We start from the raw sequence: 19,585 nt of genomic DNA, 5'->3' as shown, positions 1-19,585 counted from the left end.
CCAGATTCTCACATAATTTGAAGGTCATATCCTGCAGGGAGAATAAAGCAACTGAGTAACCGTAAAAGATGTTATGATTCCTTCCTTGTGTGCAACAAGCAAATGTACTGCTCATCAGAGAGCAACCACTTCCCTGAGGGTAATCTGCATGGCTAAACCATGCTTTCCAGGCTTTAAAGGTTGCCCTTTAATGATCTCCCTGGTGCCTGACTTCTCCAGAGAGCTCGACCCATTCCTGTGCAGTTCTTTTTTCTTGCATGCTCCAGGAATGATGAGGTATTGCTCCAGTCTGATGCGGTATTGCTCATTAATAAATAGCAACTGATTGCTTACAGAGTTTGTTTTTTGAATTTTTTTTGATAAATTGGTCTGAATCGTAGCCAGAGGTAAATGCAATAGTCAAGGCTGTATCTCGCTGAGACTATTCCCACCATATGCCACTTACTTTTTGCTTTTTGAACTGTTTAGTTCCTGGAATATCCAAGCACTCGTCTTCTTTTTTTTAAGTGTCCTTAAATGACATTGTGTGTAAAAAACATGGAACCAAGTACACAGACACAACATTGAGAAGGACAAAAACTGAAGCCTGACTGAGAATCTGTGCTTCAGACTGCCTCTCCCGTGGGATCTTAACCACCACATGGAATTAAAATAAGTCTCCCTACCTCAGTGAACGTCATGTTGGATTTCAGCCTCCAGTTTGTTACACCATGTATTCCCAACAGAAGCTGAAGTCAGATGTGTCAGGATCTTCTGTTACTTTGGTTGGAAGTATAGTGCCACATCTTCCTTAGCTGGGCATGTCCTTTGATTCTGCTGCTTGTGTTGCTGCTGAGATAGATTAAGGTGACTACTTGCCTTTCCCTTTGGGTCTTTTAAAGCACATCAAAAAGATGGATCAGTACTACTGCTTAATTTACTATCAATCCCACTATCCTTAGTTGTAGCCCAAGTCAAGCAGCAACATTTTTTGATATTTACGTTATGAATTTACATTCATTTATTTGATTCAGTCCCTGAGTACTTGAGAGTTGTGGCACAAAAGCAGAAAACACAGGTAATGGCTAGATGCCTGAAATAAACTTGGTCCACAATTCACTTGAGATTCTTCTATGTCATACCAATTTATTTTCTGTTAGTGTTTTACGTAGATGGATGAAGGAGCTCAGAATGCAGAATAAAGAAGGAACAGGGAGAAGGAAATAATCAGGTATCAGAGCATGATATATACTTGAAATCAGCAAACGTATGATGCATAGGATGAAAGGAATATAAATGCTATGAAAAACAAACAAAAAAACGATGTCCACGTGCAAGCCAAAAAAATAGTTTATTGTTCCATCTGTGTACAGTGAATTTGATCTAAAACTCTCAGAATCCACAATAAGGATTCCTAGCTACCACAGTCATCTACAGCTCAGGCCTCGTGTCTCTGTCTATATACACATAAACATATATGATGATGTGGTCAAACACCTTTCTGTCTCTATGCATATACACACCTATCTCTATGTAGATGAATATGCATATATGTATATAATTATACATGCATGCTTGTATCTGTACAGTTCATTTGGAAGGCACATGGATTAAATGCAGTCTTTTGAACAATGAATGATAAGACAATTTCTGGCTGAGTAGCCCAATGCATAGATGTGTGTATTCAAGGGTAAGTCTGCCAAAGTACAAAAAAGATGTGCTTAAATGCCATGACGACCGGTTAGCACAGTAATCAACAGCAGCTGGAGTCTAATCCTGCACCGTTTCCATCACAGGCAGCTTCACCAGTGACTGAGTGCAGGATTAAGCCTGGCCAGTGCCCAGGAGAATAGCTTTCTTAATGCTGTTAGTGGTGAAAAGGGGATGTTGACAACTGTGAATCCCCCACTCCACTGCCACAAACTGTTTTTCTTCCCGCCCCTGCAAATGATACTATATTTACCCACTTCTCACTGTACAGACTGGACTCCCCAGGAGTTTGCCCACCTGTTTGTGTACTGAGTTACCCTCAGTAATTTCCTCCAAACACCTCTAGGATTTGCTTGCTGACCTGAAGAAGGCAGCTCACCACTTTTAGTCCTCCTTTCTGCTTCCCGCACTGTTACTGACAAACATTTTACAGCTGAAGATGTGCTTCCGAATCCTGTAGCTGCTCCTCAAAGTAGAGAAGCTGATCCACCTCAAAGCAATCACTTGCTCTAGAAACCATTTTCTCCAGGTATCTCCTGATCTCCTCCTCTCTGGCTTTTTGCTGTCTTGCTTGCTTCAGATAGGTGTACACTTTCTCAAATATCTCTGCTCCCAGCTTCTGGATGGCAGATCTAAGAATAAATATTACACAAAGGTCAAGTCAAAGTTATCTCAATTATATATTAATATAAGCAATTGCTATAACTTTTTTTTTTTTTTAAATATTGTGGCTACTTTTGATTAAAATCTTATAAGGATACACCTTATTTGTCTGACAGTACAAGAAATTCAAATTTCCTGTGCATTTTCTCTATGGCTGTGTTATACAAATAGCCCAGGAGTAAAAACCTGGCCATAGTAAGTCATGGGACATGCAGACATCACCACTGCTAAAAACCAAAACCATTTTCACACCAAATCTGACATAGTGTTTTATCCACAGCAAGTCCAGTATACACCCATATATTATTGCCTCTGTATTTCATCAAAACCGAGAGAAGCAACCCTATTCAGCCATAAACCAGCAGCCTTTCATGAGAACAAACACATTTCAGAATTCATTGCTTTATTTTAGCTTCTATCTAATAACAAGGAACCTGTTGTACCAGATCAGCATGAGCTAACTGACTTTTCTGTCTTTTCCTACAGCACTATCCTTTTATCAGTAGACAGGTCTGTAATTCAGTGACAAAGAGTACACTCACAGGAACTTAATGTTGATTTACAAAGATTCAGTTGAAAACTGCAAGACAATGAACAGAACTTGTTTTTCTAAAGGCAAACATCTTTAAATTCGTATGTCACAAGGCCTGAGTAATGTAAAACATTCCAATCAGTGGTGGGTTCATAATATTTTGATGAAAATAACGGAGTAATTTTCATTCAGTATATCAGAAAGTCTCTTTGCATAAGTCTGCCACAGGAACTGTGTTCACTTCCCTGTTTAAACAAACCTGCTTTGTCACAAGCACACCAAGCCAGTTTTCCTCCAGTTTCCTGCTGGATCTCAATGGTGCCAATCCATACAATGTCCACGGCAGGACTGGGACTCTGAATGGCATCAAGCAAGAGGGTTTGATGGCAAACATGCTGTGCAGTGCTATACAGACCTTATGGTGCTTATCTGGAAGAATTTATAGAATATAGCTGGTGAGAGAAGTTTGGGGTGAAGGGATTTCAAAAACAGCTCCTTGAGTGTGATTTATCAAAGAAATTCAAGGGTGTGAGCCAATTACTGGATGCAATGGTACCACAATGCAGTGTAATGCTGACAGACAAATGGCATGGCTGGCTGTGCAGCCTTATCCGTGTTTTTTTCTTTTACTGATTTTTTGTGTTAGGACAGTTGAGATTTGATTTTCTTTTAGTGTCGAACTTGCATGTTCCAGAGGTAATGATGCATTTGGGTGGTGCAATCATTTCTTTTTCAGGAAATCTATTGTGGCATGGAGACCTCTTCAGTAAAGCTTCTTAGTGTAGCTAACAACGTTTCTCTGAAAAATGACTCTTACCTACAAAAAAAACAAAACAAACAACAACAAAAAAACCTGACGATATCTGTGACTCTAATGCTGTAGTGCATTTTTCAAGGATTAAACATACTGTGTCTCTAGCATGTGAAAACATTTGATGCCTTAGCACTTTGCTTCGTGGAAATTCTTTTAGACAAAATGGAGTTATTAGGAAATTCGCTGTATAGTTTTATAACATTTCAGCCTGAATATTTGTGCTTATGTTCCCCTTCCACTGACTTTCTGTTGCTGTTTTCTATAAATTTAGACTATGATAAACTGGGAGGATGGACCCCAGAGTTGTCCCAGGATGGGAACTGTCACGTTTATCATCCCAGCAGTGAGCTACCTAGTATTTATAAGGGATTAGCAAGGCTCCTGAAAAATCCTAACATTAAGAACAGTAGGACCCGCAGCTGATAAAATATACCCAATACATTTTCTTTCCTGAAAGACAGCCTTGACGACTGCTCTGATCTCACAAGGAGGAAGCACTTCTCCTCACATCCCGCCTGCTGTCACTGTTTTGCAGCTTGGTCATACCCAGCTGTAGTTCACCTTTCGTCTATACACTATATATACGTCCTGCTGGCTCCTGACAGGTTGGGAACTGGCAGCAGAGGCAGCTGAGACCCAGTGTAAGAAGCCACGGGGCTGGGCTGGACTCTCCGCAAGTTCAAATGTGACTCAGTCCTGCTTCTCATAACTAGAAAATGACTTTTTTTTTCTTTTTTTTTTTCTTTTTTTCTCCCAATATTTCTGTCTAGGGAAAAACACAAACTGCTGAAAGTGATCAATTGCCAGAGTCTGGCAACTTAAGGGTTAGATTAGTACAGTAAGCTAAATAGGGATTTGTTTGTCAAATAACATACATTTCTTCATCAAAACTCAACATAAATATTATATTTCTCTTCAATGGTTAAAAATCAATACCTGAGAAGCAACCTTGAAACAACTACTGTTTCATTAGTGTCTTTACTGACCCCCCTCCCTCCCTCCTAAACAAATACATTTTTTGTCAGTCCTTTCTATTTAAAAATGAAAAAATAAGCAAACACATAGACACAGACACAGACACAGATTTCTAGGTTGGAAGAGACCTCAAGATCATCGAGTCCAACCTCCGACCTAACACTAAGTACTCCACTAAACCATATCGCTAAGCTCTACATCTAAACGTCTTTTAAAGACCTCCAGGGATGGTGACTCCACCACCTCCCTGGGCAGCCCGTTCCAATGCTTAATAACCCTTTCGGTAAAGAAGTACTTCCTAACATCCAACCTAAAACTCCCCTGTCGCAACTTTCGCCCATTCCCCCTCGTCCTGTCACCAGGCACGTGGGAGAACAGACCAACCCCCACCTCACTACAGCCTCCTTTAAGGTAACTGTAGAGAGCGATAAGGTCGCCCCTGAGCCTCCTCTTCTCCAGGCTGAACAAGCCCAGCTCCCTCAGCCGCTCCTCGTAAGACTTGTTCTCCAGACCCCTCACCAGCTTGGTCGCCCTTCTCTGGACTCGCTCGAGCACGTCCATGTCCTTCCTGTAGCGAGGGGCCCAAAACTGAACACAGTACTCGAGGTGCGGCCTCACCAGAGCCGAGTACAGGGGGACAATCACTTCCCTAGACCTGCTGGCCACGCTGCTTCTTATACAGGCCAGGATGCTGTTGGCCTTCTTGGCCACCTGAGCACACTGCTGGCTCATATTCAGCCGACTATCAACCAATACTCCCAGGTCCTTCTCGGCCAGGCAGCTTTCCAGCCACTCATCTCCCAGCCTGTAGCTCTGCTTGGGGTTGTTGCGCCCCAGGTGCAGGACCCGGCACTTGGCCTTGTTGAACTTCATACAGTTGACCTCAGCCCATCGCTCCAGCCTATCCAGATCCTCCTGCAGAGCCTTCCTGCCCTCGAGCAGATCGACACACGCACTTAGCTTGGTGTCATCTGCAAACTTACTGAGGGTGCACTGGACGCCCTCATCCAGATCATCGATAAAGATATTAAAGAGGACCGGCCCCAGTACCGAGCCCTGGGGGACACCACTTGTGACCAGCCTCCAACCAGATTTGACTCCATTCACCACAACTCTCTGGGCCCAGCTTTCCAGCCAGTTTCTAACCCAGCGAAGCGTACGCCAGTCCAAGCCCCGAGCAGCCAGTTTCTTGAGGAGAATGTTGTGGGGAATGGTGTCAAAAGCCTTACTGAGGTCAAGGTAAACCACATCCACAGCCCTTCCCTCATCCACCAAGCGCGTCACTTTGTCATAGAAGGAGATCAGGTTCGTCAAGCAGGACCTGCCTTTCATAAACCCATGCTGACTGGGCCTGATCGCCTGCTTGCCCTGCAAGTGCCGCGTGATGACCCTCAAGATAATCTGCTCCATGAGCTTTCCTGGCACTGAGGTCAAACTGACAGGCCTATAGTTCCCCGGGTCTGCCCTCCGGCCCTTCTTATAGATGGGCGTCACGTTGGCTAGCCGCCAGTCAACTGGGACCTCCCCCGATAGCCAGGACTGCCGATAAATGATGGAAAGCGGCTCGGCCAGCTCCTCCGCCAGTTCTTTCAGTACCCTCGGGTGCATCCCATCCGGCCCCATCGACTTGCGCACATCCAAGCTCCTTAGCAGGTCGCCAACCATTTCCTCATGAATAGCGAAGGCCACATCCTGCTCCCCATCCCCTTCCACCAGCTCAGGGCACTGGGTATCCAGAGAACAACCGGTATTGCCGCTAAAGACTGAGGCAAAGGCGGCATTAAGCACCTCAGCCTTTTCCTCATCCTTAGTAACTAGGTTTCCCCTCGCATCCAGTAAAGGATGGAGATTCTCCTTAGTCCTCCGTTTCGCGTTGATATATTTGTAAAAGGATTTTTTGTTGTCTTTAACGGCAGTAGCCAGGTTGAGCTCCAGATGAGCTTTGGCCTTTCTAATTTTCTCCCTGCACAGCCTCGCTACATCCTTGTAGTCCTCCTCAGTGGCCCGCCCTTTTTTCCAAAGATTATAAACCCTCTTTTTTCTGCTAAGCACAAGCCGCAACTCTCTGTTGAGCCAGGCCGGTCTTCTTCCACGCCGGCTTGTCTTTGGGCACGTGGGGACGGACCGCTCCTGTGCCGTTAAGATTTCCTTCTTGAGGAGCGCCCAGCCTTCCTGGACTCCTCTGCCCTTCAGAACCGCCTCCCAAGGGACTCGGCCAACCAGCGTCCTGAGCAGCTCAAAGTCAGCCCTCCGGAAGTCCAAGACAGCAGTTTTACTGGTCCCCTTCCTGGCCTCGCCAAGAATAGAGAACTCTACCATTTCGTGGTCACTCTGTCCAAGACAGTTTCCGACCACCACATCTCCCACCAGTCCTTCTCTGTTTGTGAAGAGAAGGTCTAGCGGGGCACCACCCCTGGTAGGTTCACTGACCAGCTGCATCAGGAAGCTATCTCCCACGCTCTCCAGAAACCTCCTAGACTGCTTTCTCTGTGCCGTGTTGTGTTTCCAGGATATATCCGGGAAGTTGAAGTCCCCCACGAGGACAAGCGCCGACGATTTTGCAACTTCTGTCAGTTGCCTATAAAACTCCTCATCCGTCTCCTCATCCTGGTTCGGCGGTCTATAACAGACCCCGACCAGGACGCTAGCCTTGCCGGCCCTCCCGCGGATCCTAACCCACAGGGATTCAACCTTATCATTCCCAGCCTGGAGTTCCACAACATCAAAAGATTCTCTAATGTAGAGAGCCACGCCACCACCCCCTCTGTGCTGCCTGTCCCTCCTGAAGAGCCGATAGCCAGGCATTGCAGCACTCCAGTCGTGGGAGCGGTCCCACCACGTCTCCGTGATGGCAACCAAGTCGTAGCCTTCCTGCTGCACGATGGCTTCCAGCTCCTCCTGTTTGTTACCCATGCTGCGTGCATTAGTGTAGATGCACTTCAGCTGGGCCATCGCCTTCTTCCCCAGCCTAGCCATTGTTTCCCCCGGCACAGCTCCAACAAGCCTTGTTTGAGCCCCATCCCCCTTCTTGCCTAGTTTAAAGCTCTCTCTATGAGCCCCGCCAGCTCCTGGCCTAGGATCCGTTTTCCCCTTGGAGATAGGGACACGTCTGGGGCCATCAGGCCGGGTGCCGAGTAAAGCTCCCCATGGTGAAAAAACCCAAAATTTCTGTGCTGGCACCAACCTCTGAGCCACCTATTAACCACGTGAGCTTTCCATGTCCTCTCCGTGCCTCTCCCTTCCCCCGTAGGGATAGACGAAATACCTCGGGAGTATTTCTTTGGTTAATAAACGTGACCTGCAGACTGGAATCTTTTCAGTTTAGCTTGGCAGAACATGCAAATTAGCTAATCCGTATAATTGCTGATACAATAAAATTAGGGAAAAAGTATTCATAGGTTGAAAATTAAGGGGTAGGTAACAAAAATTATAACCTCCTTTTACAAAAGAACACATCAGACTCTATTTGGGCTTGAAAGCTGCATTAATGTGAGTCTGCTACCACATAATACATTTTCTGTGATGGGGACAGAAAAGCAGAAGCTAAGACAGTAAATTTTAAAGAGACATTACTGACTAAATCTTTTTTAGTCTACCAGTGGGGTAGTTTAGTCTACCAGTTTAGTCTACCAGTGGGGGGTGGAGGAGTAAGTGACTTCCTAGAAAGCAAGGTTTGTCCATTACAGCCCTGATCCTGTGCTAGTGGTTATTTTTCCATCCATGTTAAGACCTACAGAGGCATAATTATGGATTTTTCGCTACCCTCCTATTCATAGTTCCTATTTCACAGAAGGTATGGAACACCTGCATTTACACTTCTGAAATAACTAAAAGCCTTACTTCTGAATGCATCGTGAGAACCAGTACAGAGATCCCACGTTTTCTGATTATCTGGTATTTACTCTTGTTATAGCTCACACACCTACAAACTCACTATTTTCCCCCCAAAATGAGCCATGATCCCTTTCTCAGTGCAGATACACAAGCTAAGGGGATACTCGACATCTGGGGTTGCATTACTCAGACAAGTTTTGTTGGCCAGAACCCCATCCCACACTGTCCTAAATTGCTTTTCACTATGCTGAAATCAAAGCAGTTACATCAGCCTCTACCATCCAAGGAGCTGGTCCAGGATGATAAGTTACTACGTGCTTAAATGTGGTATCTCAGATATCTCCTCAGGTATCTCCTTGTGCAAACAAACTCATGAGCAACTTTTGTGTTGCTTCACTGAGTCACAAAGACATACATATACCAAGGGATTCTTTGCTGGCATTTGAGCCCTGCAGTTCCTAACTTTCAGGCACCTCATTCCTGCAATAGCATTCACAGCTCTGTGGCTGAACCCTAAGCTCCCTGTACAATGCAGACACCCCGGAAAAGTATCCATGCAAAACATCAGCCCACCACAACTGAAGAAAGGGAAACGTCAAATCTGATGCCTGTCTGGCTTTAGTAAAGTTTGGAAGCACCTCTCCCCATGCAGGACTTGCAGCAATTTGACATGATCACTTAGGTACCCACTTGTTCCCTTTTATCCCTGGTTAGAGGTTTCACCCAGAGACCTAGAAACCTGGCAGTAGCAGTACCATAATCACCAGTGGTACTGGGGAAAGAAGGACTCTCCTTCACCCTCATTTTGATTTGTATAAAAGTAGGTGGGCCAGAAAAGAATGAGGAAGGATAACTCTGGACAGGCTGAGAACCAGGGACAACACTGGAGGTGTGTGCAAATGTTATTTGCATGAAACAGTCCCTGGATAAAACAATGCAAGCAGTCCTTGGAGTCTTTCAGTCCTTGGGACTGAAATCCAGGTTACCACGTGTAAGTGAGTGCCCTGTGTGTCTGCTTTCTCACTGCAAATGGCAAGAAATTCAACAGTGAGCCCAGCTTCCCTCACTCCTCCTGTCTGCAGAGGGCAGCCCTAATGCTCCAGGCAGAGGTGGAACAGGGCTGGGGACTTCCATAGCGTGGAGGCACGCTCTGACCACCTGCCTACTGGCTGGTGATAGCAGATATTGCCAGACTCCACACTGTCATCCCTGGAAGCAGTGCTTTGGAATAAAAAGCCTCATGCTGCCAGCTTCTGTTCAGCACAAAACCTAAGACTAGAGAAAATTAACTAGAACAAGGCTCAAAGGCCACAAAGGCAGACAGATATCTGATTTGTGGCTAATGATACGGTTTTGGCATGAGATTAGCAGTTGGTTCTATCAAGGATAAGGTGCTTCTGAGCATGTGAGAAGCAGTATCAATATCAGCTAAATCATAGGTACTTAGTGCTTTGACTCACTGCCAGTGTTAGAGGGGAGCTAAATAGGAACCTTCAGAACTGCAATTTTGTACTCAGGGTGTCTAACTGTGCCTAAAAATGTGCCAAGTCATTTAGTAGATCTGGGCTCAAGTGAATTTATCAGGATATCTGGTGATTTCCTACACATCAGTGCAAAATTACTAAAATTTGACAATATAATAATGTTGTGTTCTCAACTGGCTGATGAAGTTGTTAATCTTTCCCTGGGTGAACAAAGAATTTTCTATTATCCCATGGGCCTTTATTTTGACTATACTGCTACTAGCTATGTATTAATGTTTCTTTTCTGGTCTGGAGATCAATTACAATACACTTACCTTTATGCAGCACCGACAAAAGCCACAAAACAAGATTAATGCTTGAGTTTGCACTCTTCCATGTGCGTTAGCAGCTGGGTTAATATCTCTCAACAGCTTGTCATTGCCTGCCTTAAAGGATAACTATGACACAAATCAGCAGCTAAGGGGGTTTTCAGCTTCTCACTTGAGAATGTCATTCAGCATGATAGCAACTATCATTTAAAACTGTTCTGCTCTCCCTCTTCTATCCCCAGAGGGAAGGAGCACTTTTCACAGAGCGTTTTCGCCAGTGCTTCAGGGAGTGGTGGTGTGGGTTATTCCTGGGAGCATGGAGGCTTGACAGTTGCTGAGCCACCACATTCTGCACAAGTCACAACTGAGCACACCAGAGAGATACCATGGAAGTCCCCCTGGATCAGACATCAGCAATAGCATACCATCTCTCCTGTAGCAGACAACTAACATGCAGCTCCTAAGTCAACAACAGTAAAATTATTTGTTTATAAATCCTCACAGCTACCTCAATATCAACCTTAAAAAAAATAAGCTTTCTGGACATGGAATATCTGTCCAAGTGGGCATTCATTTATCCTTTCAGATGTTGTTTGCATCCTACTCTGACAAGCATATTGTAAAGTAGGAGGCAAATCTATTGTGATTAGGGCTCATGGGGCATAAAAGCCTGTGCAGAGATCTTTGAAATAATAATTTCAGCAGACTTCACTAAATTCTCCCTAAGTCAAATGTACTCTCATGGAGTCCAGCAGTGTTATTTAGGATTCCTACCAATACATCCAATTCTGATTTGTCCCTGAACATGCTTTCTAAACATTCATTTATTAACCTTATATTTCTATTTACAACAGAGTGTAATCTTGCCACTTTGCAGCTAAACATTAGCAACATGAACCTTGGTGAAAATGATTGTTATATTTATCTCCTGAAACAACTTTCTGAAAAACAATCAGGAAATTACATCTTTGATCTCATACAAAATACTGTTTTCTAACTGTACTAGAAAATCTTAAGAGTATCTGCTACAGCATCTCGTGGTTCAGTAAATAGGTTTAACTCAATTACAACACAAAAGGTCCTTGATCTCTCAAGTTATCTTCTCTTCATTCAGTATATTGACATTACTGACTGAATCACTACAGCTTCTCTGGAACTTGAAAGAAACTGTCCTGGGTTCAAAACTTCATTTGCAGCAAAGATTGTTGGTTGCTCTGTAAAGACCCCTGGAGACCTGCAAATAGAGGTGCATTATAAGCTCCATGATTTATTTTTTAGGAATTTACTTCTAAAGGCAGGGTACTTTCTAGTTCTAGCTGACATATGTTTGGTCTTGGGAATGTGACAAGTATAGCAAAGTCTAAGAAAAGTGCATATTAGAATTAAAAAAAAAAAAGGAAAGAATTATTTTATAAAAAGGTAGTAAAATAAAATCTGAATTGTTAAGATTATCCCCTACCTTCCACCTTCAAGCCTCAATGGACTTTGACTTTCATCGTATTACTGCTGAATGAAAATTTCTTCACTTGAAGGCACAATGATAATTTTCATAATTCATCCTTAATTACTTCATAATTCCTGAATTAAAGCATCTTAATTTGATTGCAAACAAAACTCTCTGATGTCCTACTTCAAAGACTTGCAAAATCTAAAGCATATTTAGGACATGTTTTCCCATGAGATAAGAAGAATCTTATTATTTAAAGCTGCAGACACAGCTGAAGAAATATCAACAATAATATTCTCCATGCATTTCATTTTCTGAGATAAATGAATTCGTAAAATAGTAATTGAAGTTAACACCAGCTCTTGGAAGAACTGTGAATTAGAATTTAGAGCTGTTAGTTGAATACTAACTACTGAAATCAGAATAAAGTTTGTGAGAAGGGGAAATTGGTTTTGCTTTGTACTTTATGCACAATACCTAAGCCAAAACCCCCAAGAAACTTACCCAACGAATTAATTTACACTGAGCATTTAAATCTTCATTGAATATGAACGACTGAACAAGTGGAATACTATCATAGGCCAATCACTTAGGGATAAAACTTTTCTTCCGGGACAAACTGGTGGAAATTATAGGCCAAATCCTCACTGATCTAAAATAGACTTCATGACTCAGTGGGAGATAGCAGGAATTTCAGCAGAGTATTTCTCTCCCTCTGGAGCTGTGTGCCTAATCAATTTCCCACAGGAAAGAAAACCAACAACAACAACAAAACAATACACAACAACACATGGTGTCTTACATTTCTCTGAAAAAAAGGCTTTGATTTTTCAGTGAAACAAGAAGCAAAAAAAGTAAATTTCATGATGAATAAAGAAGTACTCTATGAGCCTATTCAAACTGTTTCAGCATTTCCCATTTTCCGTGCCAATCCTGTTCTCAGTGGGTAAATATACAAAATTATCTTAAACAATATCCTGTTTTTCACCAGCATCACGACATCCAAAGAGTCTCTGGCAGAGCCACACAAGTCAATTAGTACTTCATACTAGAGAGAAAAGAAGAAGAATTTCCAACAATGGACAATAGACCTATGATTTTCAGAAAGGCCTTGGAAGGTTTATACATTCAACTTCCTCCAGCTCTCCATCAGGACAAGACAAGCTCTGTAAACCTATTGAGATATTTAAAGAGGCAGATAGAGGTCTAGTCCCTTTTTTTCCCCTCACAAATAATAAATATATGACGCCTAAGCACTTTTCAAAACAGGACCCTGGTTATTTCTCTGTCTCAAATCTCTTGGAAAATCAAATAATACTGCATCTAACTGCCTGGAAATATGTCTTGTAAAAGACTAATGAAGATTTCTATTAACACCTATAGAAACACAAGAATCATAATGTAGTATCTAAATAACTTGTTTCACCTAGTAGACTCACAGAGATAAAACCCAAACTTGCTCTGAAACATTACCAAACCAGAGTAATTACCTCTTCTCTTCAGGATCAAAATCATACTTCTGCAGAAAAAAAGTTAATGAAGATGCATGTGTTACCTTACAACTAAGAGCTAGGTTAGGTGTTTTAAGTCTTAGTATCCTCTGTTTTTGTAGTAACTTTTGTCCGTGTCTGGTTAATGATTCCACTGCAAATGGTTTGGTATCTCTACACCCTGAAGGCCCACAGCTCAGGAAAACAAGCTGCTCAGCAGGGAGCTTCACTGAAGAAGGAGATGGACCTGTGAAAAAGCCACCCCTGTGGCTGCTGTACCCTTAGAAGTGGTGGCTGCTTCCTTTGGAGCCATGAGAAATGTGGTGTTTTGGGTCTGCTAACCTCTCTTTCACACGGGATGGTTTGCACATTGCCCAGCTCTCTGCTATTTTACCCTGTGAGCCATTTTTTGTTATACCAGCTCTGCATTGCTCACCTCCTTCCACATGGAAATATGAGATTTATACCTTAACGACTCAGGTGTATAAGAAAGAAATCATTGTATGATGACTGAGGAAAAAAATGGTTAAGGAAAGAAGGAAATGGACTGATTTTTCTTCCATATAATTACATTACTGCAGTTGCAAGCAGATGAGGACAAAAACAATACAGGAAACAGTAAACATCAGCAGTCCTAGCAACGGTTTGCTGAAAGCCCTTTGTGTATTCACTACCTGTATTACTTCCAAGGGCCTCTGTGAACCTTCCAAGGTCACTGTGCTGCATCTAGCAAACACTGCCAAGATTCTGCAAGTGTTTCTATATTGAAAACAGACTATATAATTAACGTCACATGAGATCATTCTCGCATTTGGAAACTATTGACGAAATCAAGGCACTAGAAAACAGAACAGCTCAATCTATGTATTATGTATGCACAGCATGAGAAACTAGGGAAATCATGCTTTTTGTGCAAAACAAAAAGATGTATTAGTATAATTGTAATGTTTTGCGTGTTTGGGGATACTTGACATTTTAAAATGAATGAGTCTATACTTATAATTATGTGTTTTATAACTGGAATACAATTTTCAGACTGGATGAAAACTCTCTACTGCTAAACCAATTATGACATTACTCTCCACTTAAAAAAAATCCTTAGAAATTCAGGATAACAGAATGGCTCATGGATCTATGAAATGCAGCTCAGTAAAGAAGCTGAAAAAGTCTGGTTACAAGTTTAAAAAAAAAAATCTGTATCCAAGTAAATTCACAAAATCTTACACATTTCAAGGGTTGGACCTGAGGCTCAATAACAGGCAAGCGGAGCACCAGGATGAGCATCCCAGTACAATACATCACAGTTTAATTGTACCCTTTTGTATATCAGCTAATAGATCCTCTACCAAGTTCATTCTCTTTATGTATTCAAAGTGAATCACACCAAATGTAAAGCTGCTAAGAACAGCTGAAGCGATGGCATTGGCAGCTCTTCCCATCCCCAGTTGCAGGATGGAAAGGAGCAGTATAAGCTTCTCAAAGAATAATCTATGACTCTCAAGAAATGAAAGTACCGGCAAAAGCACAGTGAATGGTCACCCACCCTAACTTTATACACTTACCTTAGTTGGCTACCACTTTAGGCACCAGCATGACAGAAATGAAATTTATCTTCCAAGGAAATTCAGAATAGGAGCTTACAACATATGTCTTGAACTATCTTGTGTCTTTCCACACAGAGAGCCCAGAGAAGTTTGCAGGCTCCCAGGAAAGGTTTCTAAAACTGGGCACTGTGAATATCCTCCTTTGTGGCTACTCTGTTCAATGCCTGATTAAGCCAGGCAGTTGAATATTTGCATAACTTTAAGCATCTGTTGTCTTTCTGAAGACAAAGGACTACTTGTGTTTAATATTATGCACATTCTGAATTACTTTGCTGAACTGGGACTTCAGTCTTTGGCACCTCTACTAGGACAACAAATGAAGAAACTAAATATTTGTGGCCAGTTTTATGACATGTAGCAAATAGGGCTACAAAAATGGTGAAGGGTCTAGAGGGGAAGATGTGTGAGGAGTGGCTGAAGTCACTTGGTTTGTTCAGCCCGGAGAAGACGAGACTGAGTGGAGGCCCCATGGTGGCCTACAGCTCACGAGGGAGTGGAGGGGAAGGCACTGAGCTCTTCTCCCTGGTGACAGTGACAGGATTAGAAGGAACGGTGACAGGGGAGGGCCAGGCTGGATGTTAGGAAAAGGCTCTTCATCCAAATGGTGGTCGGGCCCTAGAACAGGGTGGTCATGGTACCGAGCCTGCTGGAGTTCAAGAAGCATTTGGACAACACTCTCAGATATATGGTCTGATTTTTGGGTGGTCCTGTGTGGCCCCAGGAGTTGGACTAGATGATCCTGGTGAGTCCCTTCAGAGTTGGGATATTCTGTGATTCTATGATTCTAAATAACCTAGTATTGATTTAATTTACGCTACAAGGCTGAAGGTTTTGTACTGGAGACAACTTCAGAGAAGCCAACACACATCCTATTCTACAGACTGAGTAAAAATTCCAAGACCACTTGCATTAGTGACCTGCAACTTCAAAATGTAATCCCATTTTCCAAAATCAGGCTGGAGAGATACATACACAATATCTCCAAAAGCAAACAAAAATAACGGTAAAAACACACTGTTCTTGCCAAATACTTGTCAGTAGCATCTGTTCAGTTCCTACATTGCTCATAGCTGGCAGGGCTGCACATTACAATCTATATAATCAGTACATCCCCATCTAACAAATTATGAATCACTTGCAATTTTCACTTAGCTCAGATGCATTGCAGAACCAGCACAACTTTTGTTTCATCCTTCTTTTCCTTCCAACAGACACCTCCAGGATGAAACCTTCTTGAGAATAATAAGAGGTCCTAAAACTGAACAGCCACTAAAATTGAAGGCAAACAATGATAATACTCTGGGCATGTGGGATGAGTGCTCTTGACTGTTTTAAAGACGATATCATTTCCAACTTAACAATACAGAACTTCCCATTACAGCACAGAAACACACATTCAACCTGCACGTGTGAAACCTGAGGCTTGCTAATTATTTTGCCATTGCTCTCTGTGTGATTGTGCGTGCATTATGCTGAAAAGGAGACGCCACTAGTAATGAACCATTTCTAAAGAAAATTGGATCTAATCAAATATTTTGATTTATTTCTTGTATGGAAGCTAGGCAAAGTCTACATGAACATAATGGATTTTCCAAGATTTACACAATTTCACTTCTCTCCAGACCTACCACTCTAATCTTGAAGATGTAATTTGATGGAACTGGATACCAGGCATCACACTGTTCTAGATGTGAGGATAAAATGCTATGTGCATGCAGACTGAATAAGAACCAGGAGAGTATCCTAGGGGAGTCCTGGAGATTAGGACCCTACCAGGCCCTAAATGCTTAAGAGATGGAGACTGGTCTTTGAACTAGGTTTGAGGTGTGAGAAAACCTGTGGCAAGGATGATGGATATGAAACTAATATTTTGTCTTAGCCCATGGAAAGCAAAAAGCTACTATTATGCTATAAGCTGTCTTGGGATCACCACACAGAAATTACTACCAGAAAATGGAGTGTTGAACAGAGTAGCTGAAGTGTGTATAAGAGGAAATCTCATGCTCAAAAACATTACAGGATCAATATCCTCCAGAATAATATCCTCTACCTGGCTGCAAAAATCAGCCGTAGCTCAGCCAATGACAATACCAAATTTGTCTCTTGCCTGCAGGAAAACATCTTAGTCCTCATGCATATTTACATCATGATTCCTTCAACATGACAGTCAATAGCAATCAAGGTCTCTGTGATTTTTTAATTTTAGTCTAAAACCCCAATTAACTTTTCTATATTTACTGCATTTTGCTTCACCTAAAGATGTCTTCAGTGATGTCAATAACAAAACCAGTTTCAGTAGGCTCAGAGTTGGTCCTGATGAAGGTCCACCCAACACCTAATAAAGCACTAAATCAAATAGTTTTTTTACAGCAATACTTCAAAAATATGTGGAAGTAAATGTACACAAAGTCTTCTATGCTTTAGGCATTTTAGGACTACTAATCTTACAGAATATCCACTGCCTATTCAATCACTTCAGTATGACCTTTCTTTCTGAATTTTTAAGATGAATGATACATTTGATGTCAATGTCACAAGCAAAAGAAGGATATATGCATACAGCTCATGAGTCTAAGCCAATAGTGTTATAAGCATTCACAGGAATAGAATAAAAATATGACTAAATGCCTTTTCTCTATGACTTCTGAAAGACAACTTTACTTACACTCAGCGGGTGATGATGAAGCCTTTTGCCTGATCATGGTATGCTGCTGTGTATAAGACTTCAGGGACTGACTAAGAGGTGCTTACTGCTGTGCTAAAGGATTTTAATTTACTTAAAAATTGGGGCATAAAAGACTTCCTTTTACTGGCATGCATTTTATTGAATTCTAAATTGCATATTAAAGTTCACTGCTATTAAAATTACTCATTGTATGTATTCATGGATACCTCCACAAAGGAGCACAAAGTATGCTGTACTAACAGTTTTTTTTCTGCATTTTCTACATTTTTATTTCTTTTCATATTTTCAGGACAGAGAGAACAAGACATAAATTCTATTCTATATATATTCAATTATGCAAAAAAACAGACTTTGTGAAACACAAATTCTCATTTTACAAAGCCCAAGAAATGAATTTTTACTACAGTGATGAGAAGGTTTCAAAGGGATGCCTCCACTCACTGGACACTTGGGAAACAAATGCTACTTAATAAAGGGAGGTGAAACTGTGAATATAATCACTGTACCAAAACTTGAATAAGGCTTTTTCTTTTCCACAGATTTCTGCACACACTTGTCTAATTTCTCACCATCTCTTTTCCATTTTAGATCATGAAACCCTGCAGTCAGATCTCAAGCATGCATCGTAAGACATTCCACAGAGCTGTGAAGAGCCATCTGAGGTGGTCACATACTTGGAAAGAAGTAAGACACAGTAAGATGAAAAGAAGCAGAAAAGCTTTTTTAGTTACACATCTAAACGTTCTGGGTCTGTCTCTTTTTATGCAGATTTTGACCTCTTTAGCCTCTTATAAGCTACAACAGCTATCAGTGCTGTTAGTTCATAACTGAAGAAAGCATTTGGTTTTGTCCACCAAGCTTTTCAGACACTGGCAGAATGCAAGCCAGTGTTTGCTACAACTCCTCTAGGCTTTCCCTAGGGACAAAGCCAATCTTTCAGGCAATTAGTACTAACAAAGCTTCTGATATCGTGTAAAGAAGGCTTTGCCAAGCTTTATGGCCCTCAATAGAAAAAAAAAAAAGAAAAAAAAAAAAGAAAATGAAAAAAGGAATAGGTGGTATAACAATTTGATCTGATGGAAAAAAATGCTTGGCTTCAGGAGTTGTTTCTGAAGAACAGTGTGGCTCTCTTCTGATATGTATTGTTGTAAATTCTCTGTAGGGGAGCATCAGTGGAACTGCCACTAATTTTTCCTCATTTATCTCTCTGGTGAAGACAATATGGCTCTACATAGCATGTGAGAGTATAGCTTATTAGACTGCAGCATGCAATACTGTCAGGAATGGGAACCACCATGAAAATGAGATGGTGCCAGGACAGAAAATACTCCTCCTGTTTCCTGCATCTAACAAGATTCCTAAGCCTAAAAACCCAATATGAGGGATATGAGTCACAGAACTCTGATTTATATACTTGGCTGACTTCCCACCATTAGCAGGCAAAGCTGTGAAGGAACATAATAAGAAAAAGCTCAGATAACCTTTGCAGGAGCTAGTTCAAAAAACTGAGATTTCTCATCAACACAGTAGAAGATCCTAATACTGAAATTGTTAGCACTGAGGTAGAAATTTTTGCTGAGAGAATGAACTACACTTGAAAGATAAAGTTAAATTTCTGCTACTATAAACTTTATAATGAATACTGATACCAATTATAACAAGCTAGAAATTATTGTCACCGGAGTAGGTGATTTTATCATAACTTTTACAGAGAGGACAGAAATTCAAAATGCCGGAACAGGGTGTGCAATAGGGATTGGAAAAAAAATGTCAGAGGAAACATTCAGGGACTTCAGTGAAGGAAGCTGGTGACTGTATCATAAACACTATCAGGCTGTCTATAGGTTAAGCCTTGAGCAACTTTTTATTTAAAATAGGAGATGAAGGACACCTACCTACCTTATTCAAGAATATCAGTGGCTTCCTTCTACACTCCTGTAAAGGCTTTTAGCACAACTTCCTGATACCTTCTCACATGAATATATGTATGAAGGCCTGCACAAGAATACATTAGAAGCTACCCAAATTGGCACTCTGAAATCCAGCAATTCTCTGCACT

The 19,585-nt window shown here is 41.7% G+C and overlaps 1 protein-coding gene across 8 annotated transcripts in view; it reads right to left on the bottom strand.

The window, feature by feature from the left end:
* Positions 1 to 667: 667 nt before the first annotated feature.
* NEK11 (NIMA related kinase 11) overlaps positions 668 to 19,585 on the bottom strand; it is a 108,099-nt gene continuing 89,181 nt past the window's right edge. For 3 of the 8 annotated variants that reach the window (XM_035549670.2, XM_035549671.2, XM_035549675.2), the window contains one exon: positions 1,380 to 2,321. In XM_035549670.2, the coding sequence (XP_035405563.1) occupies positions 2,117 to 2,321 (205 nt within the window). In that variant the 3' untranslated portion in view covers positions 1,380 to 2,116. Of the gene's footprint in view, positions 832 to 1,101; positions 2,322 to 3,523; positions 3,702 to 19,585 lie in introns of those variants that run through there. The other 5 variants (XR_004779136.2, XM_050709170.1, XM_035549674.2 and 2 more) reach the window with 5 other exon arrangements.

This window comes from Cygnus atratus, chromosome 2 (assembly GCF_013377495.2).
Source record: "Cygnus atratus isolate AKBS03 ecotype Queensland, Australia chromosome 2, CAtr_DNAZoo_HiC_assembly, whole genome shotgun sequence".
In the NCBI taxonomy this organism is placed as follows: Eukaryota; Metazoa; Chordata; class Aves; order Anseriformes; family Anatidae; genus Cygnus; species Cygnus atratus.
Note: the sequence above shows the minus strand (reverse complement) of the source record. Positions and strands in the feature narration are given on the sequence as shown.